This window comes from Dendrobates tinctorius, unplaced genomic scaffold, assembly GCF_039654945.1.
Source record: "Dendrobates tinctorius isolate UK_male_01 unplaced genomic scaffold, ASM3965494v1 ptg000239l, whole genome shotgun sequence".
Lineage (NCBI taxonomy): Eukaryota > Metazoa > Chordata > Amphibia > Anura > Dendrobatidae > Dendrobates > Dendrobates tinctorius.
Window position 1 is genome coordinate 595309 of NW_027361906.1, and position 14466 is coordinate 609774.

Here is a 14466-nt window from a genome sequence, read left to right on the forward strand (position 1 = left end):
GTTTCAAGGAATTTAGGAAATAAAAAGGACCTCTCTGCTGCTGAAAAGCATCAAATAGTGCAATGCCTTGGTCAAGAGATGAAAACAATAGATATTTCCCAAAAATTTAAACGTGACCATCGTACTGTTAAGAGATTTGTGGTTGATTCTGAGCACAGACATGTTTGTGCTGATAAAGGCAGAATGAGGAAGGTTTCTGTCAGGCAAGTTCATTGGATTAAGAGAGTGGCTGCTAAAAAGCCATTACAAACCAGAAAACAGATATTTAAAGCTGCTGGTGCCTCTGGAGTTCCTCGAACCTCAAGGTGTAGGATCTCTCAAAGGCTTGCTGTGGTGCATAAACCTACTATTCGGCCACTCCTAAAAAGTGTTCACAAGCAGAAATGGTTGCAGTGGGCCCAGACATACATGAAGACTAATTTTCATACAGTCTTGTTTACTGATGAGTGTCGAGCAACCCTGGATGGAGTAGTGGATGGTTGGGGGATGGCCACTATGTCCCAACAAGGCTGCGACGTCAGCAAGGAGGTGGAGGAGTCATGTTTTGTGCCGGATTCATGGGGAAACAGCTGGTAGGGCTCTTTAAGATTCCTGAAGGTGTGAAAATGACCTCTGCAAAGTATATAGAGTTTCTGACTGACAGCTGTCTTCCATGGTATAAAAAGCAGAAACGTGCCTTCAGGAGCAAAATCATTTTCATGCATGACAATGCCCCATCTCATGCTGCAAAGAATCCCTCTGAGTCATTGACTGCTATAGGCATAAAAGGAGATAAACTCATGGTGTGGCCACCATCTTCCCCTGACCTCAACCCTATAGAGAACCTTTGGAGTATCATCAAGCAAAAGATCTATGAGGGTGGGAGGCAGATCACATCCAAACAGCAGCTCTGGGGGCTATTCCGACTTCATGCAAAGAAATACAAGCAGAAACTCTCCAAAAACTCACAATTTTAATGGATGCAAGAATTGTGACATCACAGAAGGGTTCCTATGTTACCATGTAACTTGGCCTGTTAAGCTATTTAACTCCAAAATATCCTTTTTGTTTAGTGAATGTGACCTCCTAATGCTGCAAATTCCACAAATGAGCATTTTCAGTTCTTTAAAACATTTCAAATGTTTAGAAATTCTAGTGTGCCTAATAATTTGGAACAGTGCAATTTGAGTTTTTATTCATTTTGGAGATTATACTGTTATCATTGGGAGGTTTCTTCAATAAAATTTGTTGTATACTCTAACGGGTGATGACTTTTATTAGACTGACTGTCATTTGTACCGACTATTTAGGAAAATCAGAGAAAAATATCATTTGCATAATAATTTGGAACACAGTGTATATATACACACACTTCTGTGAGCAATCTAATATTTTTAGTATTAGCATCCCTATAATGACTTCACAACAACCACCGATACCCATTTGTCCCGTACGCATTAGGCTACTTTCACACTAGCGTTTCCTGGAGCTGCGGAGGGATGTGCACGGCGGCCATGAAGCTCCGCCCACGGCCGCACATCCTCCAGTCAGCTCTGCCTATGGGCGCATGACGCTGAATGCGAACCCTATCTTTAGCATTGTGTACCCAGGCCATGCGCAGGTATGCGTTTGCCGGCGCATGCGTCCTTTTGACGGTGCGCCGAGCGCACCAAAATGCAACACGGTGCATTTGGCACAGGTTGGCGCACCGTCAAAAGGACGCATGCGCCGGCAAACGCATACTTGCACACGGCCTGCAAACCCAATGCTAAAGATAGGGTACGCGTCATGGCCTATAGGCGGAGCTGATCGGAGGAGGTGCGGCCGTGGGCGCAGCTTCACGGTGGCCGTGCGCATCCCTCCGCAGCTCCAGGAAACACTAGTGTGAAAGTAGCCTTAGACACCCACTTATAGGGTAGGGGCTTATACACAGCCGGCACAGGACTCCTAGGGGTACACGGGGACTCTACTAAAGCACTGATTCTAGAAGAGATCAATTTGGTACTGTACGTGCCTAGCAAAGCCAGTATGGCCTCCAAACATGCCCAACAGAACTTATACAAGCTCCGTTCCCTTGTGCACCAACCCTATGACCCAATGCACATGACGTATTATGGATCCATGTTTGATGAATCCGTAACATGGTGCCCATCCACTCCTATGGGCTCAATCTGCGCTAAAATAATCGTAGCCTTCTCTCTTGCTTGCAGTATTAGACGCTTGTAGGACAGAATACAGTGTTTCATAGATTGCCTACAATTTCATAATATTTAATATGTGAAGACACGGCCTGCGGCCATAAAGAAAAGTGCTGTGTCTATGGTCACGCAGACCTTTGATGTATGAGTGTACGAGAAGCAGAGCTCAACATGGTGCTGCACATGCATGGGGAGGGGGGGTGACATGGCGCTGCACATGCATGGGGGGTGTGGGGCTCATGCAGTATGTATAGGGAGGCTTTGTGGGGATCATGCCGTATATGGGGAGGCTGTGTGGGGCTCATGTCGCATATGGGGGAGGCTGTGTGGGGCTCATGCCGCATATAAGGGGCTGTTGGGGGACTCATACGATTACAGCCCCTTCTGTATCTCGGGTTCAAACAATATATAGGGGGTGTGTCCGCATACTTAATTCTGCTCAGTATTAAGTGATACAATTAATATTAATATAATTATCAATAATATAATAATTATAATATATTAATATTGAGCAGAATTAATTTCAGCCTAATGGTTCGGCCATCCACAACAGTCACGGTCTCTCATGTGGTCCCTCGGGAAAATTAATTGCCCACCCCTGCTCTAGATCCTTTGAAAAGCTGGCAATTCATATGCCGCGTACATGTAAATTACAGAGTGACAGGTTAGAACAAAATAAATATATACACAAAGAATATGTAGATATATAGATGTCAGCGACACACACATATACATATATATATTACTATTACGTACATAAATAGTAGATAGAAGAAAAGCCAGAAATTCAGCAGCCGTGTAGTGTAAAATCACAGCGTGACAGGATAGAATAGGATAGAATAGACAATCATTGCGGTGAATTTCAACTGCGGTGAACTCGACTCTGCACCGTGCAACTTTCCCACGGTGTTACCGGGGACCTCACCAAGGTCACGGCAGTTCAGTCCAGCTAGGAACACAGCCTTAGTGACCAGAGGTAACCTCTATGACGTCACCGCTAGACACTGAGGCTGCACTCGCAGTTCAGTCGTCAGTGGTTATCAGCCTGGACAGTCGCATCTTGACACCGTCCAGATTGAAAACTATTTCTCCTCCAGACATGGATTACGGCGTGGGACAGAATGACGGAAAGGTGAGGGATATTGTTGTTTTATTATTTTTAGTTTATTACAGGAGAATGAGTGCTTCGGTGGAATTAGGTTGTAAGATGGTTTAATTAAGATTATTAAAGGAGTCTGTGTCATTGTTTTCAATTAAAGGACTTTATTCTTGGTGTGTGTGTTTTCTTACAATGTGACTATGGGGTTAGTAATGGGGGCGTCTTATTGACGCCTCTCCATTACTAACCTCGGGGCTTGATATCATCTGACCATACAAAGGTGACATTAACCCCACAATTATGAACCCCACTTGCCACCGCTACAGGGCAAGTGGGAAGAGCGAGGCTAAGTGCCAGAATCGGCGCATCTAATAGATGTGCCTTTTATGAGCAGCTGCGGGCTGATATTTTTAGGCTGGGGGGGCCAATATCAGTGGCCCCTTACCAGCCTGAAAATATCAGCCCCCAGCTGTCAGCTTCAGTAAGGCTGGTTGTCAAAAATGGGGGAGAACCCACGCTGGTTTTTTAAATATTTATTCAAATAATTAAAAAAAAAAAAAACAGCATGGGGACCACTCTATTACTGATAACCAGCCTTGCTGAAGCTGACGGCTGTTGCAGCCCCCAGCTGTGAGCTTTGCCTGGCTGGTTATCAGAAAACCATGGGAAACCACGCAGTTCTTTATACAGCACAGGAGCGATGAATACTCCCATCATCCGCTCCTGCTCTGTTATTAGTGGCAGCAGGCGTTGGATGATGAGAGCGGTAGTCCCATCAGCTGACACCAGTGACTGGAGGTAAACTTTATACCTCTGATCACAGCTGAGTGCTCTCTGTTATGATGAGTCACCGAAGGAGGAAAGAACAAAATACCAGCTAAGTCCAGAAAAACCAGAGAGGTTGGCAGCTATCGGATTGCAGACCCCTGAACCTATCCACAACAACTAGCAGTAGCCGTGGGGGGTTCCTACGGTGCCCTAGACCCCTCGATCACAGCCGGAGAACTATATAGCCTAAAGACAGAAAGGGGAAAAACTAAACTGCCCCAGAGCAGACCCCAAAGCAATAGGCAGCCCCCAACATATAATGACGGTGAAGCAAGATGAAAACACTAACACAGATAGAAAGATAGGTTGAGCAAATGATGGGGCCCAAGCTAACTACATAGGACAGGATAGGAAAGCTGCTGTCTGCCATCCGCAAAAACCCTATCAATATGAGCCAACCGACTGATAGGAAAAACAGGCCCTGAAGTCGCTAGGCTTCAAAAGACTATATCAACACTCAGGTATATTCTGAAGACAGAGCAAAAGAACAACAGATCAGAGACAAAAATGGAATTCAGCTCACCCCCGGCTGGGGATGGCAGAACTCCCAAAAAACAAGGCAAAACAAAAACAAAACTGAAGAGTACAAAGCAGAGCAGAAAAACTTAGCTTTGAGATGCAGGAATCAGACTGGTCTCCAAGAATCCAGCAGGAAAATCACCAGCCAGGAAGAAGGGCGTCGGCAGCCTTATATCCAGTCCTCAATTCCAGCCACCCAGTCATCATCTAGCTGCCCAGGTGTTTGGTAATCAGTCTCACTACCTTCCTTCACTAGAGGAGGGAGTTCATCAGACCTCAATGGTGAAGGGAAAAATGAACTCACAACAGCTCTTGCTGTCTGTTGACAGCGTGGGAATCGCGGCTCTCTGACCGGCGGGGATGGTTTCACCGCCGATCAGAAGCAGTGTTTGCCGCGCTGTCATTCGCATCACCGCATGTCAAGCACTCTATTGTCGGGCCCCCCAAGAGAATGGGGTCCGGGTCCGCTCTGCTGGTTGACAGGTTGTATGGACGCATCATGCAGCCTGCCATCTAGAGGTAACGAAGCTGATTGTGAGGTCACATCCTGCTGTCCTTGACTTTTCTGCAGCACATACGCTGCAAGAAAAGTCAACCTGCATATTTGCAGTGTTTTTTCACCATCCATGCAAGTCAATGGATGAAAAACGCTGAAAAAAAAAGCTGTGAGAAGTGACGTGCTCTATGTAAAAAAAAACGCTGCAAAGCACAAAATTCTGATGACAAAAAAAACAATGTGTGTGCATGAGATTTCTGAAATCTTATAGGCTTTGCAGGTACTGTAAAACGAGGCTTAAAATTAGCATAAAAAAGCATAAAAAAAAACAAGCAGCAAAAATGCTCAGTGTGAACTTACCCGTAAACTGACAATTGTCCTTATAGTGCGGATGGAAATTATACACACAAACAGCATGACTAGAGGAAATGACGCTTATCTTTATTGTGCACTTTGTCAGCGGAGTTATCCCTGTATACAGAGTCACTATGTGTAATAGTAATTTCCGGAAGAATGTGAACATTGAGGTCAATGTCATTAAAAGAACTTTCATTCCTTGCAAAGACAAGGAAGCAACAAGTCCAAAGTCGGACCCCTACCTATCCGACTGCATGGTGCAAACACCACCCTCCCCTTCCTGAATTGTCTAACCTGCCAAAAATAATATCCTGGTGACAATATCACTTTGCTCAACCGCCATCGCTAAGGATGAAGCATCGCAGTTGGCCACGACTATCCGCCCTAGTGGTACAACAACAGGACCTTGGCGCTGTGGTCGTGTTACGTCATGATGGAGGCCACAACTTTCAATTGGAATTTTCACGCAAAATGGCAGGGGAAGGAAAAAAGTTCTGAGCTTATCAGCGCAGTGCAACTTTTCGGGATTTTCCTGTTCTCCAAAAGAACTTTTAATAAATAGGGTCGACGATAAACCTCTTTATCCGGAGGTTCACGGCTGCTATGGGAGCGTCGGGGGTCACGTCAATATTTATACTGCTGGGGTTGAAATGCAGCAAGTTATCTGCCCATTTTATGAGTTTGTTCCGGAAATTAATACATGTCGTAACCGTCTCCGATTTGAGAGGGTGGGGTGTCACTGTTTTGCGCAATTATACATACAGGATCCGGGGCGGACACACCAATGGTGCACCTGGGCAACTACACAGGGGCCCAAGAGTTTAGGGAGCCCACTTAATCCTCCAAAAAAGAAAAAGGCTTCTGTCACTGACACATTACTGGACTGTAATGTTGCCTCACAGGGGTCCCCCAAGGTTGTATGCGCCCCCGAACAGGCCACGCAAATGTCAGGATTCACAGGTCACTGGTCCACCAGCCATGTAAGTATTCCGTGGACAAGAGTCCTACGAACCTCGGCCTACCCGCGGCGTCCGTGGTACCTTTTCTGATTACTAAGCCAGCTGACATTTTTCATAACAAGGAGCCGGGATGGCGCAGGTAGTAGGAGGCTGCCAGCGCTCTTATCTGGTGGCCTCAGACTACTGATGAGGGTCTTGCAAATCTCTTTGCTCAATTCCATCATCCAAATCCTTCAGCTTAATTCATTATTTGTGACTTTTCAAAATGTTGCATAAGTTTGGTGCATTTCTACTCCAGTGCAAAATATTTCTCATTTTTCTTATTTTTTTTTTGCAGTTGAGAATTTGTGTGTAGGATCGTGCAACTTACGACTCCAAAAAGAAGAAAAAAACAAACAAGAATATTTGAATATATGTCAAATTCAAACACCGGATTGATGAATTTGGTGCAAAAATCCACGAGTGCAAAAAGAAAAACAAGAAACTAGCAAATGATGAGTCAGATATACCACAGATCCGCTTGTTTTGTCGCCATGGATGCTCCGCTTATCGACTTCGTTATCAGAAGTATTAACCCGTCTCTGATGACCTTAAAGGAGAACCGCTCCAAATTAGCAACAAAGTCTAAAACTGGAGGGATAGGTGCAGAAGTCATCCAATGCAACAGTGTCCAAGTGTTATCTAAGTCCAAGTGTGCCAGGTGAGATAGCTGCAGCCATAAAAGTGCAGCACAACAATGGCACAAGTGTGAGGACTGAGCCATCAGGGGGGTGTCTTGGGGTGGGGGCCCCTCTCCAGACCCTCTGCTCCCCCCTCCCCCCAGAGATACAATGTAACCATTCCCTGCTACTCACTGCTACATTCTGGGTCTGCGCAGCGCTTCCTCTCGGAGAACCTCCTGTCCTGGGCTGTGCTGCTGCTGAGAAGGGGCTGCCACAACAGGAGCAGGAGGTAGATGGGGGCTCTGGCTGCAGCCATGTCAGCAGCAGGGTGGCAGTGTCCTGGACATGGAGGGGAAAAGGAGGAGAGAGCATGAGCAGAGAGAGGCAGACACGTCAGCAGGAGACAGCAAGGCAAGGAGGTGGAGGAGGAGACTGCTGGAGAGAGAGGGCAGGAGCCAGGAAGAGCTGGGAGCTAAGCTGCTGCAGAACTACAAGGCTCAGCAAGCTTCAGCTCTACCACTACATGCCAGAAATGGAGAACTACAAACCCCAGCATGCTCTACAACCTGTACTTCTAAAATGCATTATTGGGAGAGAATAGTGTGAACTTTAGGTGCAGTGATGACAATTTATGGGGTTGTAGAACTAGAAGTCCCAGCATGCTCCATCCAGTACTGCATGCTGGAGATGGAGAACTACAAACCCCAGCATGCTCTACAACCTGTATATGTAAAAGTGTATTATTAGCAGAGAATAGTGGGAGCTTTATGTGCAGTGATGACCCTTATGGGGTTGTAGAACTAGAAGTCCCAAGCATGCTCCATCCAGTACTGCATGCTGGAGATGGAGAACTACAAACCCCAGCATGCTCTACAACCTGTATATGTAAAAGTGTATTATTAACAGAGAATAGTGGGAGCTTTATGTGCAGTGATGACCCTTATGGGGTTGTAGAACTAGAAGTCCCAGCATGCTCCATCCAGTACTGCATGCTGGAGATGGAGAACTACAAACCCCAGCATGCTCTACAACCTGTACTTCTAAAATGCATTATTGGAAGAGAATAGTGTGAACTTTAGGTGCAGTGATGACAATTTATGGGGTTGTAGAACTAGAAGTCCCAGCATGCTCCATCCAGTACTGCATGCTGGAGATGGAGAACTAAAAACCCCAGCATGCTCTACAACCTGTATATGTAAAAGTGTATTATTAGCAGAGAATAGTGGGAGCTTTATGTGCAGTGATGACCCTTATGGGGTTGTAGAACTAGAAGTCCCAGCATGCTCCATCCAGTACTGCATGCTGGAGATGGAGAACTACAAACCCCAGCATGCTCTACAACCTGTACTTCTAAAATGCATTATTGGAAGAGAATAGTGTGAACTTTAGGTGCAGTGATGACAATTTATGGGGTTGTAGAACTAGAAGTCCCAAGCATGCTCCATCCAGTACTGCATGCTGGAGATGGAGAACTACAAACCCCAGCATGCTCTACAACCTGTATATGTAAAAGTGTATTATTAGCAGAGAATAGTGGGAGCTTTATGTGCAGTGATGACCCTTATGGGGTTGTAGAACTAGAAGTCCCAGCATGCTCCATCCAGTACTGCATGCTGGAGATGGAGAACTACAAACCCCAGCATGCTCTACAACCTGTACTTCTAAAATGCATTATTGGAAGAGAATAGTGTGAACTTTAGGTGCAGTGATGACAATTTATGGGGTTGTAGAACTAGAAGTCCCAAGCATGCTCCATCCAGTACTGCATGCTGGAGATGGAGAACTACAAACCACAGCATGCTCTACAACCTGTATATGTAAAAGTGTATTATTAACAGAGAATAGTGGGAGCTTTATGTGCAGTGATGACCCTTATGGGGTTGTAGAACTAGAAGTCCCAGCATGCTCCATCCAGTACTGCATGCTGGAGATGGAGAACTACAAACCCCAGCATGCTCTACAACCTGTACTTCTAAAATGCATTATTGGAAGAGAATAGTGTGAACTTTAGGTGCAGTGATGACAATTTATGGGGTTGTAGAACTAGAAGTCCCAAGCATGCTCCATCCAGTACTGCATGCTGGAGATGGAGAACTACAAACCCCAGCATGCTCTACAACCTGTATATGTAAAAGTGTATTATTAACAGAGAATAGTGGGAGCTTTATGTGCAGTGATGACCCTTATGGGGTTGTAGAACTAGAAGTCCCAGCATACTCCATCCAGTACTGCATGCTGGAGATGGAGAACTAGAAGTCCCAGAATGCTCAGGTATTTCTAAAAGTTTGTTATAATTGGCAGGGAATAGTGGAAGCTTTTTGTGCAGTGGTGACACTTACGGGGTTGTAGAACTAGAAGTATCAGCATGTTCCATTTCTAGAACTGAGAGTCTGGACATGCTGAGCATGTGTAGCTGTAGAATTAGATCTACATCTGTAGTACTGCAAGGCTTGTTGACTGTGCTGGATATGTGCAATGGCGACTAGCTGTAGAACTAGAAGTCCCAGCATGCTCTATTAACTTAATTTCAAAGTATTTCTAAAGTGTATTGTTGGCAGGGAATAGTCCGAGTGATGAGTCTTAGGTGGTTGAAGAACTAGAAGTCCCAGCTTTCGACCGTATCCATGTCTTGTAGAAAAACAGTAGTGATAGGCCGTGTAAGATAAAAAAGCCTTGTGAATGGATGACAGGTTGTAGGACTATAAGTTCCAGCTTGTCTGGCAGATGCAAGTATTAGGGTGTGTGCACACTCTGCGGATCGTGCTGCGGAATTTTCCGCTCGGATTTGTGTAGATTTTCTGCGGTTTAGCCTGAGGGTTTCCCCTGCGGTTTGGCACCTGCCATGGAGCAGGTGCCAAACCGCAGCGGAATCCGCACAAAGAATTGACATGCTGCGGATTTGAAACCGCAGCAAATCCGAGCGGAAAATTCTGCACCGTGTGCACTGCGGATTTCATGTTCCATGGATTATAATGGTAATTGATCCGCAGGACCCAAAACCGCTGCGGATCCGCAGCGTGTGCACACACCCTTAGTGTATGATAGAGTCAGATGTGTAGTGATGTACTCAGAGTCAGATTGAGTTATTCAGTTTGGTTTTTTGCTTCCCCCCCCCCCCCCCCCGTGGTATACCAAGGGAATAAAGGGTGGGGGAATTATTGGGATTTGATAGTTATTCCTATGAGCATGGTATATTCTTGTTTGAAGAGGTTTTTGCTGATAAGGCATATTCTGTATCTGTGCCTGTCTACTGATCTAAAGCTTCTTAATTCTGATGCTTCAATAAATAAATTTTTCTTGATTAAAAAAAAAAAGTATTTCCTTGAGTAACTTACTAGGAAACAGTTAGTTATGCATTGGTACAGCCACACTAACGTAAGTGGATTTTGCTTTGAGCCGGCTGCATTGCATTTGCAGGCATGAATATACTCATTTTACTTTGATAACCGCAGTTTTGAAGTTTGCATATCTGTTGTGTCTGCAAAAATGTAAATGTGACCGGCTTCGGATGCAGGAGCTACCTATTATGTACATTCTCTGGTGTGGCCTGTAGTTGGGTTCAGATCAGCGAATTCTGTCGTGTCCTTTTTTTTTCTACATGGACCTGAAGTTTATGTGGAAAATAGCTTAGGTGCACATAGACTAACATTGCTCTGTGGACTGACCGTCCGTGATCCGTTGCACAAGCCTAAGGCCGGGGTCACACTAACCGACGCAAAATACGGTCAGTATTTTACATGTGTAACACGGATGAATGGCCCCAAAACAGTGCTCCGTATGTCATCCGTAATCAAGGTGTGGTCGCGTATTTTGCGCATGTCAGCATCCGTGTGGCGAGATTTTCTCGCAGGCTTGCAAAATGGACATATAATGGAGCCCTATGACAGGGTTTCTAACAGAAACCAAAGATTAGATATAGACACATAGAATGCATATATATATATTCTATGTGTCTATATCTATTCTTTCGTTTCTTTATTAAACCTGTCAGTGTGAGTTTACTGTACAGCGCACTGAATTGCCGGCTTTTCTAAAAGACACCTGGTGTGTATTTCTCGCAAGTCACATGTGTGCTCCGTGTGTAATCCGTATTTTTGCGCACCCATAGACTTGTATTGGCGTATTACGGGTGTAGTACGCTGACAATCACAGCATGCTGCGAGTGGCACGGAGCGTAGAATACGCCCGAGAAATATACGGCTAGTGCGAGGGACCCCATAGAGAATCATTGGTCCGTGTCTAATGCGTGCTTTTAGCGCCTCTCACTCGGCCGTATTCCTCGCCAGTGTGACCCCGGCCTAAGTCTAAAAATTTGCTAACTTGAACCGAGCCTTAAAGGGATTGTCCCCTTTTAGAAAATCCCCGTCCCCTGGGTGCAGGTTGTTCGAAAAACAAAATGCACTTTACTCACCAATCCCGAGTCCAGTGCCGAGTTTCCACCGCTGCTACCGGTCGGTGTCTGTTATTGTCTGCAGCGCTGACAGCGCAACTGCAAATTCTTGAGCTCAGATGCGAGGCCCCTACTCAGAGACACAGGTTGATGTGTCGTCAGCACTGCAGCCTTTATTAAATATCGGGAGCAGCGGTGGAGACGTAGTGCGGAACCCCAGGATGGTTAGTGAAGTGCAGTCTGCTTGTTTTTCTTTTTCTAAACATTTTTCCAAAAGGGAATAATCCCATTAAGGCCGGGATCACAAATGCGAGAAACTTGGACGAGTCTCACATGTCAATACCCAGCACTGCCGCCGGCACTCAGGAGCGGAGCGTGCGGCTGCATGTATTGCTATGCGGCAGCGCGCTCCAATCCAAGTGCTGCCGGGTATTGACATGCGAGACTTGTCCGAGTTTCTCGCATTTGTGATCCCGGCCTAAGACAGTAGATAGCTGTTGGCCAAGCATTCTCTTTGCTATCTGTCCTGATGCCCCATACACAAGAATGCTCAGCCTTGTCCGAGTGCTGGAGTATTCCCCTGAGAACAATCTTTTCCTGTAATCTGTCAGAGGAGAGTCTGGAGGCCGCCATGCACACCAGACTGTTAGCCGATATCGGATGACTTTAGTCTAATGTCTGTAGGGGCAATGCGTGTCAACGGGATTTTGATGAGACGCAGCCGAGTTACTGTTTGGACTGTAACCGTACATTGGCTGAAGCCCCCACTAGTAGGACCCCTATGATCACTAGAATGGGGATCCTGCATCTCCCAGTTCTCTTCACCAAACAACTACATGTGGATCTGTGCGACTGAAACACCCAAACGGGTATTTTTATCATCACAGAGACGTCCATTTTTTTTTTTTCACAGACCCGTTGATTTGAGTTTGATGACTAGGATCAAAAATGGACCTGTCTCCGGGTCCTGGGTCCGCCAAACACGTACATGGGAACAGCCCCATACACTATAAAGGCTCATTCACACGTCAGTATTTGGTCTGTATTTTGCATCAGTGTTTGTATGCCAAAGCCAGGAATGGAACTTACAGAGAAAAAAATATGGTTGAAAGACTGACTCCTGTCCTTTATTTTGGAGACATTCCTTGTTTTGGCATACAAATACTGATGAAATACTGATCAAAAATACTGATGTGTGAAAGAGGCCTAACATGTATGTGTCCAGTCCATGAAAAACCACAGCTGGGACACGTATGTGAATACCGTGCGCCTGAACGAGGCCTTAGCGGCCAGTAATTGTGGGGGGGCCAAGCAATCATACATTTAACGTATCCCAGCTTGTGGTAAAATCTTGTAAAATATGGCGACGACTTGGGATACACGATCAGTGTTTTGTCGCTTGGACATTGATAGGACCTCGTTTTTTGACCAGAAAGGAACTGAGATGCCTCATGTTCACCTGTTTCACACCTCTGACCTTTACGGACCCCCCTCCCTCGCAGGTCTCCAGCCATGGACATGCATATAAGGCTGCTGGGGTCTGGTCAGGAGACCTCCAGCCTGTCCGAATATTGTGGGTTGTACTTAGACTGTAACCCTGGAAATGCGAAAAACGGTATTAAAGGTATTTAGCAATAACCACGTTTCCTTGGTAACCAATGGTGAATGGGGCTCTAAATATGCAAGCAAAATTATTCACACTTTGCAGCCGCATTTCTTAAAAAAATTGAACTAAAAACAAAAAAAAGTTATGTAAACACTAAGGGCCTGGTTTTTTAGAAGCTGTCTCAATGAAAACAGTATGTTGCCCGTGGCAACCAATCAGAATCCAGCTTTAATTTTTTAAATAGCTATAGGAAAATATAAGCTCTGCTGTGATTGGTTGTTATGGGCAACAAAAACAGCTTTGCTTTTTTAGACAATTTTGGTAAAGCTAATTGTAGCATTGGAAGATTCCTGAGCAGGAATTCTCAACTATTAAGTTACATTCACGAATCTATGTTTAGAAAACAAAAGGTAAAAAGTTATAATACAGAAACATGCAGCCAATCGTAGTCCAGCTTTTATTATGCTAATACTAGATAGGAAATGTAAGCAGCGCTCTCATTGGTCGGTGAGATATATATATATATATATATAATATTGATTTTGTACTTTATTTTATTTTATTATGAGAGCGACTTATGAGAGTGTAAACACTTAGGCGGAAGTTTAAAAAAACCCAACTTCAACTCCCAGCATGCTATTCTGTCGCAAGAGTCTATAGGCCGGAAGTACGTCATTCCAGCGCGCTGTAACGCTCTAACATTGGTTTCCTGACAAAGTTCACACAGAGGTCGGAACTTCCTGTTTCTTGCCAACCACAAGATGGCTGTGTAAGCCGGAAGTAGCGTGGTTCACTCGGTTCCTAGCTGCCGATCACCATGGGTGAGTTGTGTGCGATGTAGTAAAGCTCTGCGGCAATAACTGCCCGGACATGGAGGCTGCTGGGGAGGGATGTGGAGCGTATGGCGGGTGCAGGGGAGGGATGTGGAGCGTATGGCGGGTGCAGGGGAGGGATGTGGAGCGTATGGCGGGTGCAGGGGAGGGATGTGGAGTGTATGGCGGGTGCTGGGGAGAGATGTGGAGCGTATGGCGGGTGCTGAGGAGAGATGTGGAGCGTATGGCGGGTGCAGAGGAGGGATGTGAAGCGTATGGCGGGTGCTGAGGAGAGATGTGAAGCGTATGGCGGGTGCAGAGGAGGGATGTGTGGCGGGTGCTGAGGAGAGATGTGGAGCGTATGGCGGGTGCAGGGGAGGGATGTGGAGCGTATGGCGGGTGCAGGGGAGGGATGTGGAGCGTATGGCGGGTGCAGGGGAGGGATGTGGAGTGTATGGCGGGTGCTGGGGAGAGATGTGGAGCGTATGGCGGGTGCTGAGGAGAGATGTGGAGCGTATGGCGGGTGCTGAGGAGAGATGTGGAGCGTATGGCGGGTGCTGA

At 45.9% G+C, this 14466-nt stretch overlaps 2 protein-coding genes across 5 annotated transcripts in view; one reads left to right on the top strand and one right to left on the bottom strand.

Annotated features, from left to right (window-relative positions):
• MIA3 (MIA SH3 domain ER export factor 3) overlaps positions 1–7481 on the bottom strand; it is an 86913-nt gene extending 79432 nt beyond the window's left edge. Inside the window, exon 1 of one of the 2 annotated variants that reach the window (XM_073556776.1) lies at positions 7290–7481. In XM_073556776.1, the coding sequence (XP_073412877.1) occupies positions 7290–7413 (124 nt within the window). In that variant the 5' untranslated portion in view covers positions 7414–7481. The remainder of the gene's footprint in view (positions 1–7289) is intronic. The other variant, XM_073556777.1, reaches the window with a different exon arrangement.
• The window catches only part of TAF1A (TATA-box binding protein associated factor, RNA polymerase I subunit A), a 47256-nt gene continuing 40099 nt past the window's right edge, over positions 7310–14466 (top strand). For 2 of the 3 annotated variants that reach the window (XM_073556778.1, XM_073556780.1), the window contains exon 1: positions 13737–13914. In XM_073556778.1, the coding sequence (XP_073412879.1) occupies positions 13911–13914 (4 nt within the window). In that variant the 5' untranslated portion in view covers positions 13737–13910. Of the gene's footprint in view, positions 7387–13736; positions 13915–14466 lie in introns of those variants that run through there. The other variant, XM_073556779.1, reaches the window with a different exon arrangement.